General features: G+C 44.3%; 1 protein-coding gene across 2 annotated transcripts in view; it reads right to left on the bottom strand.

Moving 5' to 3' along the window:
* Nucleotides 1–18417, bottom strand: part of LOC137656806 (guided entry of tail-anchored proteins factor 1-like) — a 74758-nt gene that overhangs the window by 3737 nt on the left and 52604 nt on the right. For both annotated transcript variants that reach the window (XM_068391117.1, XM_068391116.1), the window contains exons 3-4: nt 10113–10278; nt 9362–9549 (exon numbers count right to left, since the gene is read on the bottom strand). In XM_068391117.1, the coding sequence (XP_068247218.1) occupies nt 9362–9549; nt 10113–10278 (354 nt within the window). The remainder of the gene's footprint in view (nt 1–9361; nt 9550–10112; nt 10279–18417) is intronic.

The following is an 18417-nucleotide window of genomic DNA, read 5'->3' as shown; positions in this document are numbered from 1 at the left end:
CCCTTTTACCCCCAAAGGACGTACTGGTACATTTTACAAAACTCATCCCTTTACCCCCATGGACGTACCGGTACATCCTTGCAAAAAACTATTTAAATTTCTTTTTGCATATTTTTGATAATTTTTTGAGAAACTTCAGGCATTTTCCAAGAGAATGAGACCAACCTGACCTCTCTATGACGAAAATTAAGGCTGTTAGTGCAATTTAAAAAAATATACTGCAAAATGTGCTTGAAAAAAAATAACCCCTGGGGGTTAAGGGTTGGAAATTTCCAAATAGCCTGGGGGTAAAAGGGTTAATCATCTGCTTATAAGTTACATAAAAAAAAAAAAAATCTGTATATAGAATTGCAGAGGCTTCCATCTCCTGTAGCAGAAGCAGAAGTACTGAGCAGATCTTTAAGTCTAAGGAAGTCAGTCTAATTATTCTTCTTGCATCAGCAATAACTTCATCCGAGTGCTTCATTAATTCACAGTGGTTTCTTTTAATCCGATTGCTATTAATATGTGTACTTTTACTCCCTTTTTGAGTGGGAATACCTTAATGTTATGAAACTGTTTGTGTATAACCCTAATCAGCAAAGCTGTACTAGTCAAGGACACTCATACTAAGTTGGTTTGCTACGAGCAGTCAGACTAAATTCTCCACCATCATCAATCGGCACTGGCCAACATGTTTATGAAAACTGGCCAAACACCAGACATGATTAAGATATGTCTGAGGTCTTTAACCTGCAGTGGACTTGAAATGGCTAAATTTGCTGTTGTATTCTTGCATATACAATAAAGTTGTGAATTATTTGTCTTTGGTACCTGCATTGCCAGCCAATGAACTATTGCTTATTTCCTGAATAATATCTCGTAATTGTAATCCGGCTGCTTCTACTGTGATGCGGTTTCCCTCCACTATGATATACAATAATGAAAAGCCAGATTTGTTATTCTTTAAGTTTTGTTTAAAACAACATTCAAGACAATTTCTAATACAAACTCATCTATCACATAAAACCCCATTGAAATTTAGGAGGAAGGCAAAAAAAATGTTGTCCTAGACTTTTGGGAAGGTACGATGCATACAGTAAAGAACTCAAAAGTATTCCCATGAATTGTTGCCAGTGATGGAGTATTCTGAGTAAAAAAATAATCTTGTTTTTCTAGTACTACAGATTTTAGTAGTCTCGTGCATTTTATTTCCTTTCTTCACTGGGCTATTATCTCTGTTGTTATTACTAGCTAAACTACATCCCTAGTTGGAAAAGCAGGATGCTAAAAGCTCAATGACTCCAACCAGAAAAAATAGCCCTATGAGGAAAGGAAATAAGGAAATGCATAAAGTACTAGTATATGAGAAATTATGAATAACAAATATAAACTATCTTAGATCAGTAAAAACGTTAAAATAAATCTATCATATATAAACTACGAAGAGAAACTCATGTCAGCCTCTTCAACATACAACATTTCACAGCAAGTTTGAACTTCTGAAGTTCCATCAATTCAACTGCCTGATTAGGAAGATCGTTCCATAATCTGATCGCAGCAGGAATAAAATTTCTAGAACACTGTAGTGTTGAGCCTTATGATGGAGAAGGCAACACTATTAAATTAACTGCATACCTAGTACTGTACTATGTACAGGATGGTACAATCTGGAAAGATCTGAATGCAAAGGATGGGAAGAAATATGAAAAATCTTGCACTACATGCATAAAGAATTAACTGGACGACATTGCCATTAGATCAGGAATAAGAAATTCAATAGGATTCAAGTCTTTGTCCAACAAATTAAGATAAGGGTCAGCATATAAAAATGAAACAGGAGAACAATATTCGAAACTAAACAATAGAAAGAATCAAAACACTTACTTATTCAGAGTAGATTAATAACAAAACTTTCCCAACAAGCCAATTTTTTGTACATTTGAAGAAGAAACAAACCAGATGTCTTTTTCAAAAGTAAATTTGCAATCAAGAATCACGCCTAATATTTTAAAGGAAATATGTATAATGTACTTGAATAAAAATTATCATTGCATAGATTTGGATGTTGAATAGCTACTGTCCTTGAACTACTTACAATCATACTTGTAGTTTTATGTTTTTCAACTTCATAACCCATAATTTTCATTAATTTTAGCTAGATTTCTATTAAGGGATTTAGCAAGTGTAGATCTGCATTCCAGAAGATAAAGTAAATAAATAGCTACCCTGGTCAGAAAAGGATTGTGTACGGGAGCGGACACACTTGCGTAAATAGGAAAAAAGGATGTTTAAGTAATAAAAAATGTTATTTTCCTTAGTAAAATAAATTTTTGAATATACTTACCCGATGATCATGTAGCTGTCAACTCTGTTGCCCGACAGAAAAAACCTAAGGTCGGGATACGCCAGCGATCGCTATACAGGTGGGGGTGTACAACAACAGCGCCATCTGTCGAGTAGGTACTCAGGTTCTTCTTGTCAACAAGAACCAATTTTCTCCTCGGTCCACTGGGTCTCTATGGGGAGGAAGGGAGGGTCCTTAAATTCATGATCATCGGGTAAGTATATTCAAAAATTTATTTTACTAAGGAAAATAACATTTTTCAATATTAATCTTACCCGATGATCATGTAGCTGATTCACACCCAGGGGGGTGGGTGGAGACCAGCATACATGTTAACATTAGAAGCTAAGTATCCCGTATTTCATTTTAGCAGTTATTCAAAATAACAAACATAAAATAAATAAGTACCTGGTAAGGAAGTCGACTTGAACCATTACTCTGCCTTTTTAAGTACGTCTTCCTTACTGAGCCTAGCGATCCTCTTAGGATGCTGAGCGACTCCTAGGTGCTGAAGTATGAAGGGCTGCAACCCATACTAAAGGACCTCATCACAACCTCTAATCTAGGCGCTTCTCAAGAAAGAATTTGACCACCCGCCAAATCAACCAGGATGCGGAAGGCTTCTTAGCCTTCCGTACAACCCAAAAACAACAATAAAAAGCATTTCAAGAGAAAGATTAAAAAAAGGTTATGGGATTATGGGAATGTAGTGGTTGAGCCCTCACCTACTACTGCACTCGCTGCTACGAATGGTCCCAGGGTGTAGCAGTTCTCGTAAAGAGACTGGACATCTTTAAGGTAAAATGATGCGAACACTGACTTGCTTCTCCAATAGGTTGCATCCATTACACTCTGCAGAGAACGGTTCTGTTTGAAGGCCACTGAAGTAGCGACAGCTCTAACTTCATGTGTCCTTACCTTCAGCAAAGCATGGTCTTCTTCCTTCAGATGAGAATGGGCCTCTCTAATCAAAAGCCTGATGTAATAAGAAACTGCGTTCTTAGACATCGGTAAAGCAGGTTTCTTAATAGAACACCATAAAGCTTCTGATTGTCCTCGTATTGGCTTTGTACGTCTTAAATAGTACTTAAGAGCTCTTACTGGGCATAGTACTCTCTCTTGTTCGTTACCAACCAAGTTGGACAGGCTTGGGATCTCGAACGACTTGGGCCAAGGACGAGAAGGAAGCTCGTTTTTAGCTAAAAAACCAAGCTGTAAGGAACATGTAGCCGTTTCAGATGTAAAACCTATGTTCCTGCTGAAGGCGTGAATCTCACTGACTCTTTTAGCTGTTGCTAAGCAAACGAGGAAAAGAGTCTTTAATGTGAGATCCTTAAAAGAGGCTGATTGAAGCGGTTCGAACCTTGCTGACATCAGGAACCTTAAAACCACGTCTAGGTTCCAGCCTGGTGTGGCTAACCGACGCTCCTTTGAGGTCTCAAAAGACTTAAGGAGGTCCTGTAGATCTTTGTTGGTGGAAAGATCTAAGCCTCTGTGGCGGAAGACTGCTGCCAACATGCTTCTGTAACCTTTGATCGTAGGAGCTGATAGGGATCTTACATTCCTTAGATGTAAAAGGAAGTCGGCTATCTGCGTTACAGAGGTACTGGTTGAGGAAACTGAATTCGCCTTGCACCAGCTTCGGAAGACTTCCCATTTTGACTGGTAGACCTTGAGAGTGGATGTCCTCCTTGCTCTGGCAATCGCTCTGGCTGCCTCCTTCGAAAAGCCTCTAGCTCTTGAGAGTCTTTCGATAGTCTGAAGGCAGTCAGACGAAGAGCGTGGAGGCTTGGGTGTACCTTCTTTACGTGCGGCTGACGCAGAAGGTCCACTCTTAGAGGAAGAGTCCTGGGAACGTCCACTAGCCATTGCAGTACCTCGGTGAACCATTCTCTCGCGGGCCAGAGGGGAGCAACCAACGTCAACCGTGTCCCTTCGTGAGAGGCGAACTTCTGCAGTACCTTGTTGACAATCTTGAACGGAGGGAACGCATACAGGTCTAGATGGGACCAATCCAGAAGAAAGGCATCTACGTGAACTGCTGCTGGGTCCGGAATCGGTGAGCAATAATTTGGGAGCCTCTTGGTCATCGAGGTAGCGAACAGATCTATGGTGGGCTGACCCCACAGGGCCCATAGTCTGCTGCAAACATTCTTGTGAAGGGTCCATTCTGTGGGGATGACCTGACCCTTCCGTCTGAGGCGATCTGCCATGACATTCATGTCGCTTTGAATGAACCTTGTTACCAGCGAAATCTTTCGATCTCTTGACCAGGTGAGGAGGTCCCTTGCGATCTCGAACAACTTCCTCGAATGAGTCCCTCCTTGCTTGGAGATGTACGCCAAGGCTGTAGTGTTGTCGGAGTTCACCTCCACCACCTTGCCTAGAAGGAGGGACTTGAAGTTTCTCAAGGCCAGATGAACTGCCAATAGCTCCTTGCAGTTGATGTGAAGTGTTCTTTGCTCCGGATTCCACGTGCCCGAGCATTCCCGTCCGTCCAGTGTCGCACCCCAGCCCGTGTCCGATGCGTCCGAGAAGAGAAGGTGGTCGGGGGTCTGAACAGCCAATGGTAGACCTTCCTTGAGAAGAATGCTGTTCTTCCACCACGTCAGCGCAGACCTCATCTCTTAGGATATAGGAACTGAGACCGCTTCTAGCGTCATGTCCTTTCTCCAGTGAGCAGCTAGATGATACTGAAGGGGGCAGAGGTGGAGTCTCCCTAACGCGATGAACTGGGCCAGCGATGAAAGCGTCCCTGTTAGACTCATCCACTGCCTGACTGAACATCGGTTCCTTCTCAGCATGCTCTGGATGCATTCTTGGGCTTGACTGATTCTGGGGGCCGACGGAAAAGCCCGAAAAGCTCGACTCTGAATCTCCATACCTAGATAGACAATGGTTTGGGATGGGACGAGTTGGGACTGCTCTATATTGACCAAGAGACCCAATTCCTTGGTCAGATCCATAGTCCATCTGAGATTCTCCAGACAGCGACGACTTGACGGAGCTCTTAAAAGCCAGTCGTCCAAATAGAGGGAGGCTCTGATGTCTGCCAAGTGAAGGAATTTGGCAATATTCCTCATCAGTTTGGTAAACACAAGAGGTGCCGTGCTTAGGCCAAAGCACAGGGCTTGGAACTGGTAAACGACCTTTCCAAAGACGAACCTTAGGAAAGGTTGGGAGTCTGGATGGACGGGGACATGAAAGTACGCGTCTTTTAGGTCCAACGAGACCATCCAGTCTTCCTTCCTGACCGATGCTAGCACCGACTTCGTCGTCTCCATGGTGAACGTCTGCTTGGTGACAAAAGCATTGAGAGCACTGACGTCCAGCACCGGTCTCCACCCTCCTGTCTTCTTCGCTACCAGGAAGAGACGGTTGTAGAAGCCCGGGGATTGATGGTCCCGGACTATGACTACCGCTCCCTTTTGTAGCAAGAGAGACACCTCTTGCTGCAAAGCTAGCCTCTTGTCCTCCTCCTTGTAGTTGGGAGAGAGGTTGATGGGAGTAGTTGCTAGAGGGGGATTGCGCCAGAACGGAATCCTGTACCCCTCTCTTAGCAACTTCACAGACTGAGCGTCTGCACCTCTGCTCTCCCAAGCCTGCCAGTAGTTCTTGAGCCTGGCTCCCACTGCTGTCTGGAGAGGTAGGCAGTCAGATTCTGCCTTTTGAGGACTTGGAACCCTTCTTCTTTTTGCCACGATGACTGTCGGCACGGGTACCTCCTCTGCTGGAGGTTCTGCAGCGAAAGGGCGGGATGAACCTAGACGCTGGTGTGTCCATCCTAGGTCTAGGCACGGAAGGTAAAGCTGTGACTTTACGTGCGGAAGACGCCACCAGGTCATGGGTATCCTTCTGGATCAACGAGGCAGCAATCCCCTTGATCAGCTCTTCCGGAAAGAGACACTTGGAAAGAGGAGCAAACATCAACTCCGACTTCTGGCATGGTGTGATCCCCGCAGACAAGAAGGAGCAAAGGTGATCTCTCTTCTTAAGCACTCCAGACACGTACGAAGCCGCAAGCTCACCAGACCCATCCCGAATGGCTTTGTCCATGCTAGACATGATAAGCATGGCAGAGTCCTTATCCGAAGGGGAGGTCTTTCTGCTTAACGCTCCCAAACACCAGTCCAGGATGTTGAAGATCTCAAAAGCACGAAAAACTCCCTTCAACAGATGGTCCATGTCAGAAAAGGACCAGCAAATCTTGGAGCGTCTCATAGCCAGCCTGCGGGGAGAGTCAACCAGACTTGAGAAGTCGCCCTGGGCAGAGGCAGGAACTCCCAAGCCGGGTTCCTCTCCCGTGGCATACCAGATGCTAGATTTGGAAGCAAGCTTGGTAGGCGTAAGATGAAGGCAGTCTTCCCCAGTTGCTTCTTGGACTGCAACCACTCTCCCAGTACCCTCAAAGCTCTCTTGGATGAGCGCGCGAGTACGAGTTTCGTAAAGGCAGGAGCTGCTGACTGCATGCCTAAAGCGAACTCTGAGGGAGGTGAGCGCGGGGTTGCAGACACAAACTGTTCCGGATACAACTCCCTAAACAGGGCAAGGACTTTCCTAAAGTCTAAGGAGGGAGGCGTAGACTTGGGTTCTTCTATGTCGGAGTGCGGATCGTCCAAATGCGCAGCTTCGTCGTCATCAGATACTCCTTCATCCGAATGCTGAGGAGGAAGTGGCAAAGGTGGAGCAGAAAGCTGAACGGCTGAATCCGGCAGCACGGGTGCATGCGTAGCTGCACTGGATCCAACATCATGTCGCTGCTGGTCAGTCTGCGAGCTGGCAACAACAAAAGCGGAGTGCTGGTGCGTGGGAGGGACTGCCGTGGGTTGCGGAGACTGCCGCATTGCGTCAAAACACGGCAGCTTGACAGCACCTTCCCACTGCTGATGCGGTAGCTCACGCATGTCAACGGAGGGTGCCGCATGTCGGCTAACGTCAACATGCGTCTGGCAGGGTCGACTGCGCATCGGTGGTGGAGCTCTCACAGGTGGAGTGTGGGAGCAGGCAGCCGCAGTATCTGCTGAGCGCACAACCGTGACAGGTTGTAGGTTAACAGGTGCAGTGTCAACCTTCTCAGCACGATACTCCTGCATGAAGGAAGCAAGCTGAGACTGCATAGTCTGCAGCATGGACCACTTAGGGTCTACCGTGGTTGGTGCGGCAACAGACGGAGTGATTGCCTGCTGCGGAACCACTCTACCTCTCTTGGGAGGTGTGCAGTCTTCGGAAGACTGCGGCGAGTCCGAACTGACCCAGTGGCTACACCTGGGCTGTTGGACTCGCTCGGAAGGGACCTTGCGCTTGAGAGGTCGTGAGACCTTGGTCCAACGTTTCTTCCTAGAAACTTCTTCCACAGACGAGGAATGAATGGGCTCACTCGTCTGTTTGTGGATGGGACGATCTCTGCAAGATGCGTCCGCAACCACTGAGGGTACATCCGTACGCTGATCAAGGCCTGTCGAACCCTTCGGTCCTTCGACATTGCTTCTCCCCTGGGCTTGGGAGCTTGCAAGAGGTCCCGGACTGGGAGGACGACTGGCACGAACAGATGCACCCTCATGCGTAACACTGACACTGACACTTTTCACCGCACTTGCACTCACTACACTTCCCACTGCACTTTTTTCTTTCAACTCTTTGACATCGGCCAAAAGTTGATTCCGGTCATTAGCTAATGACTCCACTCTGTCACCAAGAGCCTGAATGGCACGCATCATGTCCGCCATCGAGGGTTGAGCACTAGTAGCAGGGTCGGGAGTCACCACTACAGGGGAAGGAATAGGTTGAGGGGCATGGGGAGAGGAAAAATCAAACGAGCGAGAAGAACTCCTCCTGATCCTATCCTTCTCTAGCCTACGTGCATTCTTTAGGAATTCATTAAAATCGAATTCCGAAAGCCCAGCGCATTCCTCACATCGATCTTCCAATTGACAGGATTTACCCCTACAATTGGAACAAACGGTGTGAGGATCTATAGAGGCCTTCGGAAGACGCCTAGAACAGTCCCTAGCGCTACACTGCCTGTACTTAGGGATTTGAGAATGGTCAGACATCTTGAATTCTTGAATTAGCCAAGGGGGGAATCCAAAATCTAGCAAAGTTCATCAACAATTAATCCAAATCTAATCAAAAAGCTTTATAAGCTAATGATAATAGTTCCTGAATAGCGAAAGCTAAAATCTAGAGCGAATACATCACCAAAAGCGTGAAAACAACTCCAGAAACAACAGCGTATCCAAGTAGGTCTTGCCGGTGGCACGACAGAGGAAAAATTGGTTGACAAGAAGTACCTGAGTACCTACTCGACAGATGGCGCTGTTGTTGTACACCCCCACCTGTATAGCGATCGCTGGCGTATCCCGACCTTAGGTTTTTTCTGTCGGGCAACAGAGTTGACAGCTACATGATCATCGGGTAAGATTAATATTGAAAAAAATATTTTCATGAAAAAAACTATTTGAAACACGAAATATAGACATTCTCAGAGCCAAAAATTCAATAATCTGAAATTGCAAAATTACAAGCAGAGGTCCCTAGTTGCGCCACTTAAAGGCTTCCCAAAAGAGCTTCTTTAATCTTCTTTAAACAGCAATGTATACAAGACTGTATTTTACTCTTTCCATTGTAAGAAAACTTGCGCTATTCAACATTCATAAAAAAATGGTGTTTATTGCACACTATAAATTCAACATTTCTTAATTCTTCCCAGTGATTTTTTACTGATTAAGACACACTAAAATCAGTGATGTTCTTTTAACATCACATGCTTTTCCTATACAGACCCAGTAATGAACAAAAATGCATAAAGTATATATATGGAAAATTATTTTGAAAATAATGCAAAAACCTAACCCAAAAATCAGCTAGAATAATTTTCACAACGTAGTTAAGTATCCAAATGACCTTCCATAAGCATTAAAGTTAGAACACAATAAAAAAAAAAAAAGTTATCTTAAAAGTGCATAATAAATTTAATTGAAAATATTTCACACAGAAAATTCTGATCTACAAAATGAAATAAAATTCATAACGTACCTCTCCATTTTGGCAATAGGGAAATGCCAGTACAGGTCCCAGAGGCCACACCAAGTCCTGAGGGAGGGCCACCACCGCATTCGTGCGATGCTCCCAAACTACCCATAAACACATTAGCCCGACAATTGCCCAGAGAACTCCGGTAATCCCCAAGCGAATATTTTGCTCCCCAATAAAGCGCTCCATAACTGTTAGGAGAAAATTATAACATTCACAAATTAAAAAAAGGTCTAAATATGTTATTGTTCAAGTTTTAAGGGACATAACTGAATAAGAGAAGGATTAAATTTTTTTTCTGACTGGGTATTCAAGGTATTGCAAACTACCAGTAATATATATGACATTTCTCAATAAGAATGAACTTACTTCTAGAGAACAACGTCAACTACTTAAACTATTGTGTTATCAACATTATTTCAGGTCTATGATGCTGTTTTCCATTATACAGTAATATATCCACTAGAATAATTCAGTTTCCAGCTCCATTATTATTATTACCTATATCATTATCACAAACTAAGCTGCAACACTTGTTGGAAAAGCACGATGCTATAAGCAAAAGGGCTCCCACAGGAAAAAATAGCCCAGTGAGAAAAGACCAAACAAATAACTATTAAATTTAACATTAAACCAATTAGTTTTGATTTTTGCTACATCACACACCACCTTTCAACATTTCAAATCAACATCCATGAATCAGGTGAGATGAAGAAAACAAAAAGTTAAACAGTGATGACATTCAAACAATTACCTTTCTCTTTGTAATGCTGATTCAGCACATTAATCTTGCGTTGAACCTTAGCATACGATGCAAACTGGTCTACCATGCTAATGGTCTGGAGTTGAAGTCTCATCTTAGAAATTTCTTGTTTAATTTTCAGTTCTGCCACACTTTCCCCGCCAACAACTTTCAACAGCTGAATAGAAATATTGACTCTAATTACAAAATAACAATAAATATGTTAGATGCATAAACAGAATACTGTATGCTAAAGTACATACAGTATTTACTTTATAAAACAAAATAGAATATGTGTAAGAAATAAGTCAATGATTTATAAAATGTACTTTTGACTTTTCCTCCAATTAGAGAAAAAGGGCAGTATTATAGGTTTGCATTTAACTAAGCATGGATGCCAACTTAGTTGCTACTTCATTATCAATGGGTAAACTTTGTGTACTACAGTATATCTCTTGATAAGAAAGAGAAGTTGTGAATAGAGACCAATATCTGATGTGCTGTACGTTACAGTAGTTGAAAAGATGAATATACAAAATACCACTTGAAGTACCTTTGCTCTTTGTAGGTACTTTATACAGAAACAGAAGGTATAAAATGAGTATGTACAGGGTGTCCACAAAGTCTGGGTACATTGGAGATTTCAACTTCAGGGCGTCCACAAAGTCTGGGTACACTTAAGACTACTAACGTATAATAGGATAAGAAAGAGTGAAGTGGCCCTTTTTTCAATTTTTCAGACATTTGATTACTGAGAGAATGGGAAGCTGGCAAAACACAATACAGATATAAGCATATTTCAAAAACGCCCATTTATCACCTTGGTTGAATTTACTGTACTATACTGTATATTAAATGGAATGGTTTCTACTTCAATAATCATGCCAGGTTTTAATACAGTTGTGATGTTCAAGGATTACTGTAGCCTAACAATGATGACAAAATAACAGCCAAGGTACAGTATTAGAAAAACAAGATTGGAAACCCCTTCAACTTTGTTGAAAAGAGGCACTTGCCACAAAATAATTTCAAATTGGAGGCAAATATGGTGCATCTACAGAACATTGTTTAAACTACAGTACAATACTATGAATATCCATTGAAGCTTTATTTCACAACATACAATTCACATAAGTCTTTGATCTGTGAACATATTTACTATCACATTATTATTATTACTAGCTGAGCTACAACCCTAGTTGGAAAAGCAGGATGCTATAAACCAAAGGGCTCCAACAGGGATAATAGCTAAGTGAGGAAAGGAAATACAGAAAGATACAATAGTGCACCCGTGAATACACTCAAGAAAGAGAACTCACCCTAATACAATGGAAGACCATGGTAAAGAGGCCATAGCACTATCCAAGATTAGAGAACAATGGTTTGATTTTAGAGTGTCCTGCTCCCAGAAGAGCTGCTGGCTATAGCTAAAAAGACGAAGGCCTTACCTTCTATGCCTTTATGGGATTATATCTAAGACCAACAGCTTAGAACATCTCTTTGCCCAAGATCAATAACAGTTGCTGTATAAGACCACTTTTAGAACCATTACTATGAAAACACTGAAATGCAAATGCTATAAGCTCCTTGTGAAGGTTATGGAATTAAACGCTAAAACTAGACTGTCAACAGCCCGACATAACGATGCACCCAACATCACTGACATGGAAGGAAAATATCTTTGTAACAAACACAGGCATCTACATTCTCTGGAAAAATATTCAAATAAAACTACTTCACTCAACCGCAGCCAAATAACCTGCAGATCTAAAGCATAATATTATGCAAGAGAAATAATAATGCACCAAAAAAATGAAAATGTATATATTTTTTAAATGCTGGATAACATTCTCGACACTATTCAGAAGGTCACCCAGTTTCATCTGGTAGCTTTGTGAATATGAAACCTTGAAGTAACCACACAGGAGGATGTTTTTGAATACCCCCATTAAGCAGTTACAGTGACCAATTACCTATCACGAAATTATGAACTCGGGTAACACGATCGACTGATGAAACTACAAGATATGCTAAAACAAGCACAAAATGTCATTATGGACATAAAAAGTACTACTGTATATAAATGAATAAATTAAACTATTAGTATAAAAAAAAAGAAAAAAAGAAAATTAACATGAAGGAATACATGAAATAAAAGTATCAGTAGAATGTTAATAGAAAATGTTATTTTTATTAATAAAATAAATTTTTGAATATACTTACCCGATAATCATGTAGCTGTCAACTCCGTTGCCTGACAGAATTCTATGGAGGGATACGCCAGCTATCACAATACTAGAAGGGGGTGTATTTACCAGCGCCACCTGTGGCCAGGTACTCAAGTACTTCTTGTTGACACCTCCTCAATTATTCCTCGGTCCACTGGTTCTCTATGGGGAGGAAGGGAGGGTCGATTAAATCATGATTATCGGGTAAGTATATTCAAAAATTTATTTTATTAATAAAAATAACATTTTTCAATATTAAACTTACCCGATAATCATGTAGCTGATTCACACCCAGGGGGGTGGGTGAAAAACCAGTGTACAAGACTAAAGGATAGCTAAGTATCCCGTATTTCATATAATCAGTTATCCACAAAAACAATGAAATAATAAGTACCTGGTAAGGAAGTCGACTTGAACCGTTACTCTGCCTTTAATAAGATCGTCTTCCTTACTGAGCGCAGCGTTCCTCTTGAGAGGCTGAATCAACTCAAAGGTGCTAAAGTATACAGGGCTGCAACCCATACTAAAGGACCTCATCACAACCTTTAACCTTGGCGCTTCTCAAGAAAGAATTGACCACCCGCCAAATCAACAAGGATGTGGAAGGCTTCTTAGCCGACCATACAACCCATAAAAAGTATTCAAGAGAAAGGTTAATAAGTTATGGGATTATGGGAATGTAGTGGCTGAGCCCTCGCCTACTACTGCATTCGTTGCTACGAATGGACCCAGGGTGTAGCAGTACTCGTAAAGAGACTGGACATCTTTGAGATAGAATGATGCGAACACTGACTTGCTTCTCCAATAGGTTGCATCCATAACACTCAGCAGAGAACGGTTCTGTTTGAAGGCCACTGAAGTAGCCACAGCTCTCACTTCATGTGTCCTTACCTTCAGCAAAGCAAGGTCTTCTTCCTTCAGATGAGAATTTGCTTCTCTAATCAGAAGCCTGATGTAGTAAGAAACTGAGTTCTTAGACATTGGTAGAGAAGGCTTCTTGATAGCACACCATAAGGCTTCTGATTGTCCTCGTAATGGTTTTGACCTTCTTAGATAGTACTTAAGAGCTCTAACTGGGCAAAGTACTCTCTCCAGTTCGTTCCCCACCATGTTGGACAGGCTTGGGATCTCGAACGACTTAGGCCAAGGACGGGAAGGAAGCTCGTTTTTAGCCAAAAAACCGAGCTGCAAGGAACATGAAGCCGTTTCAGATGTGAAACCTATGTTCCTGCTGAAGGCGTGGATCTCACTTACTCTTTTACCTGTTGCTAAGCACACGAGGAAAAGAGTTTTAATGTGAGGTCCTTAAAAGAGGCTGATTGGAGCGGTTCAAATCCTGATGACATTAGGAACCTTAGGACCACGTCTAGATTCCAGCCTGGAGTGGACAACCGACGTTCCTTTGAGGTCTCAAAAGACCTAAGGAGGTCCTGTAGATCTTTGTTGGAGGAAAGATCCAAGCCTCTGTGGCGGAAAACCGCTGCCAACATACTTCTGTAACCCTTGATCGTAGGAGCTGATAGGGATCTTACGTTCCTTAGATGTAACAGGAAGTCAGCAATCTGGGTTACAGTGGTACTGGTTGAGGAAACTGCATTGGCCTTGCACCAGCTTCGGAAGACTTCCCATTAAGACTGATAGACTCTGAGAGTGGATGTCGTCCTTGCTCTGGCAATCGCTCTGGCTGCCTCCTTCGAAAAGCCTCTAGCTCTTGAGAGTCTTTCGATAGTCTGAAGGCAGTCAGACGAAGAGCGTGGAGGTTTGGGTGAACCTTCTTTACGTGAGGTTGACGCAGAAGGTCCACTCTAGGAGGAAGAGTCCTGGGAACGTCGACCAGTCATTGCAGTACCTCGGTGAACCATTCTCTCGCGGGCCAGAGGGGAGCAACCAACGTAGCCGTGTCCCTTTGTGAGAGGCGAACTTCTGAAGTACCCTGTTGACAATCTTGAACGGCGGGAATGCATACAGGTCGAGATGGGACCAATCCAGCAGAAAGGCATCCACGCGAACTGCTGCTGGGTCTGGAATCGGAGAACAATACAAGAGGAGCCTCTTGGTCATCGAGGTAGCGAATAGATCTATGGTTGGCTGACCCCACAGGGCCCAAAGTCTGCTGCAAACATTCTTGTGAAGGGTCCACTCTGTGGGGAAGACCTGACCCTTCCGGCTGAGGCGATCTGCCATGACATTCATATCGCCCTGAATGAGCCTCGTTACCAGCGTGAGCTTTCGATCTTTAGACCAAATGAGGAGGTCCCTTGCGATCTCGAACAACTTCCTCGAATGAGTCCCTCCCTGCTTGGAGATGTAAGCCAAGGCTGTGGTGTAGTCGGAGTTCACCTCCACCACCTTGTTAAGCTGGAGGGACTTGAAGTTTATCAAGGCCAGATGAACTGCCAACAACTCCTTGCAATAGATGTGAAGTGTCCTTTGCTCCTGATTCCATGTTCCCGAGCATTCCTATCCGTCCAGTGTCGCACCCCAGCCCGTGTCCGATGCGTCCGAGAAGAGACGGTGGTCGGGGGTCTGAACAGCCAATGGTAGACCTTCCTTGAGAAGAATGCTGTTCTTCCACCACGTTAGAGTAGACCTCATCTCTTCGGAAACAGGAACTGAGCCCGTCTCTAGCGTCATGTCCTTTATCCAGTGAGCAGCTAGATGATACTGAAGGGGGCGGAGGTGGAGTCTCCCTAACTCGATGAACAGGGCCAGCGATGAAAGTGTCCCTGTTAGACTCATACACTGCCTGACTAAGCATCGGTTCCTTCTCAGCATGCTCTGGATGCATTCTAGGGCTTGGAAGATCCTTGGGGCCGACGGACAAGTCCGAAAAGCTCGACTCTGAAGATCCATACCCAAGGAGACAATGGTCTGGGATGGAACGAGCTGAGACTCCTCAAAATTGACCAGGAGGCCCAGTTCCTTGGTCAGATCCATAGTCCATTTGAAAATCTCCAGACAGCGACGACTTGTGGGAGCTCTTAAAAGCCAGTCGTCTGACGGAGCCGGACACAAGATCATGATACTGCTGCACAGTCTGTAAACTGTCAATCATGGGCAAGCGAGGAAGTACAGTGACAACCCGAATCTGTCTAGACTGTCTGGGTCGTACAGACAACTCCTTAACGGGTTGCTGAGGTTGCCGCACTGCGTCACAACAAGTCCCTTCTGTTGGTTGTTGAACGTCTTCCCCGTGACACATTGACTCCGTAAACAAAAAATCCTCTAACAAGGACTAAGCTTGGACTGCATGTCATGCAACACAGCTCAAGGTCTATGGGAGCAGGTGTGGTAACAGACGGGATTAGCGGCTGAAGTGGAACCATTACCTTCCCTGTAAGCATGTTATGCTTAAATAAAAGTCCATAAGAGGTTATGCAGCTAAAGGCTCCCTCCAAATGACAGAGTCCTCAAGGGAATATCAGAAGGAGGGAGAAAAGAACTTTCTCATCTACAGGGACCTTATCCTAGAAAAGCTAAGTTCTCTGAGTGAGGGTTCACTGGTGCAAAAGCAGCAGACTAGAAGGCAACGTTATGAAACTGCTTGACAGTCTAGTGAGTTGGCAACAACCCAAGATGTTGAGAAGCATGCGGTAAGGTATGCAGAGCATGATGTATGCAGAGTATGCTGTATGCAGAGCATGCTGTATGTAGAGCATGTTGTATGCAGAGCATGCTGAAAGCAGAGCATGCTGTATGCAGAGCATGTTGTATGCAGAGCATGCTGAATGCAGAGCATGCTGTATGCTGAGCATGTAGTAAGCAGAGCCTGCTGTAAGGAAAGCAGAGCGTGTGCATGGCGTTAAACATATCTCAGAAATTCCATGACCAGTGCTAGAGTGCTTTATGCATGCTTGCATGGGGTTTAAACCATGGTATGAAAATGGAGGTAAGGTATGCTGAACAGCAGAGTCAGAACGAGCTGGAACAACAATAGTTGTGGTTTCCTCTTCAAGACTCCGATGAGGGAACACCTGAGGCTCAGTCTGCAAAGGCTGAATAAAAGACAAGCAGAAGGAAGGCGCATGGGTGGAGGAGGCTGACTCCTAGCATGAGTGGTTGAACCCAAGGGTGCGCTTGCTGAGCGGTTGGCGGAAGCGGAGTAGCAAGTTCCAGTTCCTGTGGTGTGAGCGGAGCGCGATGAGGAAGAGGCTGCGCAGAACAAGGTAAATGTCTCGCAAGCTGAGGCTCCTGAGGCGCAAGGCTAAGGTGTTGTGGTGCTTGCCTTGTGGAGGGTAGAGCTCGCTGCAGCGAGAGCTGAGGAGACTGACTCATGGACGGGAGAGGTTGTTGTACCTCAACCGAGTGTTGCATCACTGGTGGAGCAGCAAGTGGAGGCGGAGGAAGAGAGGTATAATCCTCCTGATCCCAATGTAAAGGTTGCCTTAAGGAAGGCGGAGGCTGAACACCACAGGGAACAGCAAACTCAGCACGTGGCTCAACATCGTACGCCTGGCAGGTGGAACTGCTGGCAGGTGGTACTGCGATCAGGCGGAGCGAATGTAGGTGGAGGGAGTGTAGGCGGAGGCGGAGGAGCAACACTCTCAGCCCGACACTCACGCATCAAGTCCGAAAGCTGTGCTTGCATGGACTGTAGTAGAGTCCACAACATCGTACGCCTGGCAGATGGTACTGCGATCCGGCGGAGCGAGTGTAGGTGGAGGGAGTGTAGGCGGAGGCGGAGGAGCAACACTCTCAGCCCGACACTCACGCATCAAGTCCGAAAGCTGTGCTTGCATGGACTGTAGTAGAGTTCACAACATCGTACGCCTGGCAGGTGGTACTGTGATCAGGCGGAGCGATCATAGGCGGGGGGGAGTGTAGGCGGAGGCGCAACACTCTCAGCCCGACACTCACGCATCAAGACCGAAAGTTGTGACTGTATGGACTGCAGTAGAGTTAACTTGGGGTCGGCAGACACTAAGTTCTGCTGAGGTAAAGCCTTAACAGCAGAGATCTGTTGTGGCAGAACCTTACTCCTCTTAGGCGGAGTGTAATCAACTGATGACTGAGGAGAGTCAGAGCTAACCCAATGACTGCATTCGGGTTGTGAACTTTAACTTCGTACGTCTGGCATAGGTCTGGACTTAACGTTTAAGAGGTCTTGAGACCTGAGACCAGCGTTACTCTGCCTTTATTTTCTCCCCTAATCTCTTCTGCAGACGAGCAAAATAAGGGCTCAATCGTCTGCGGGTGGGAGTGACGGTCTCGGTAAGACACGCCCACAACCACCGAGAATACTTCTGTGCGCCGATCAAGGCCTGCTGAACCCTTATGCCCTTCGACATTGCTTCTCCCCTGGGCTTGGGAGCTTGCAAGAGGTCCCGGACTGGGAGGACGACTGGCGCGCACAAAAGTACCCTCACGCACTAATCACTTATCACTTTGATTTCTGTTTGCACTTATTTCACTGAACTCGAAACTTTAAGTGGTTTGTACCTGAAATATGTTATTTTTATTAATAAAATAAATTTTTGAATATACTTACCCGATAATCATGTAGCTGTCAACTCCGTTGCCCGACAGAATTCTATGGAGGGATACGCCAGCTATCACAATACTAGAAGGGGGTGTATTTACCAGCGCCACCTGTGGCCAGGTACTCAAGTACTTCTTGTTGACACCTCCTCAATTATTCCTCGGTCCACTGGTTCTCTATGGGGAGGAAGGGAGGGTCGATTAAATCATGATTATCGGGTAAGTATATTCAAAAATTTATTTTATTAATAAAAATAACATTTTTCAATATTAAACTTACCCGATAATCATGTAGCTGATTCACACCCAGGGGGGTGGGTGAAAACCAGTGTACAAGATTAAAGGATAGCTAAGTATCCCATATTTCATATAATCAGTTATCCACAATAACAATGAAATAATAAGTACCTGGTAAGGAAGTCGACTTGAACCGTTACTCTGCCTTTAATAAGATCGTCTTCCTTACTGAGCGCAGCGTTCCTCTTGGGAGGCTGAATCAACTCAAAGGTGCTAAAGTATACAGGGCTGCAACCCATACTAAAGGACCTCATCACAACCTTTAACCTTGGCGCTTCTCAAGAAAGAATTGACCACCCGCCAAATCAACAAGG

This window comes from Palaemon carinicauda, chromosome 17 (genome assembly GCF_036898095.1).
Source record: "Palaemon carinicauda isolate YSFRI2023 chromosome 17, ASM3689809v2, whole genome shotgun sequence".
Classification (NCBI taxonomy): domain Eukaryota; kingdom Metazoa; phylum Arthropoda; class Malacostraca; order Decapoda; family Palaemonidae; genus Palaemon; species Palaemon carinicauda.
Note: the sequence above shows the minus strand (reverse complement) of the source record. Positions and strands in the feature narration are given on the sequence as shown.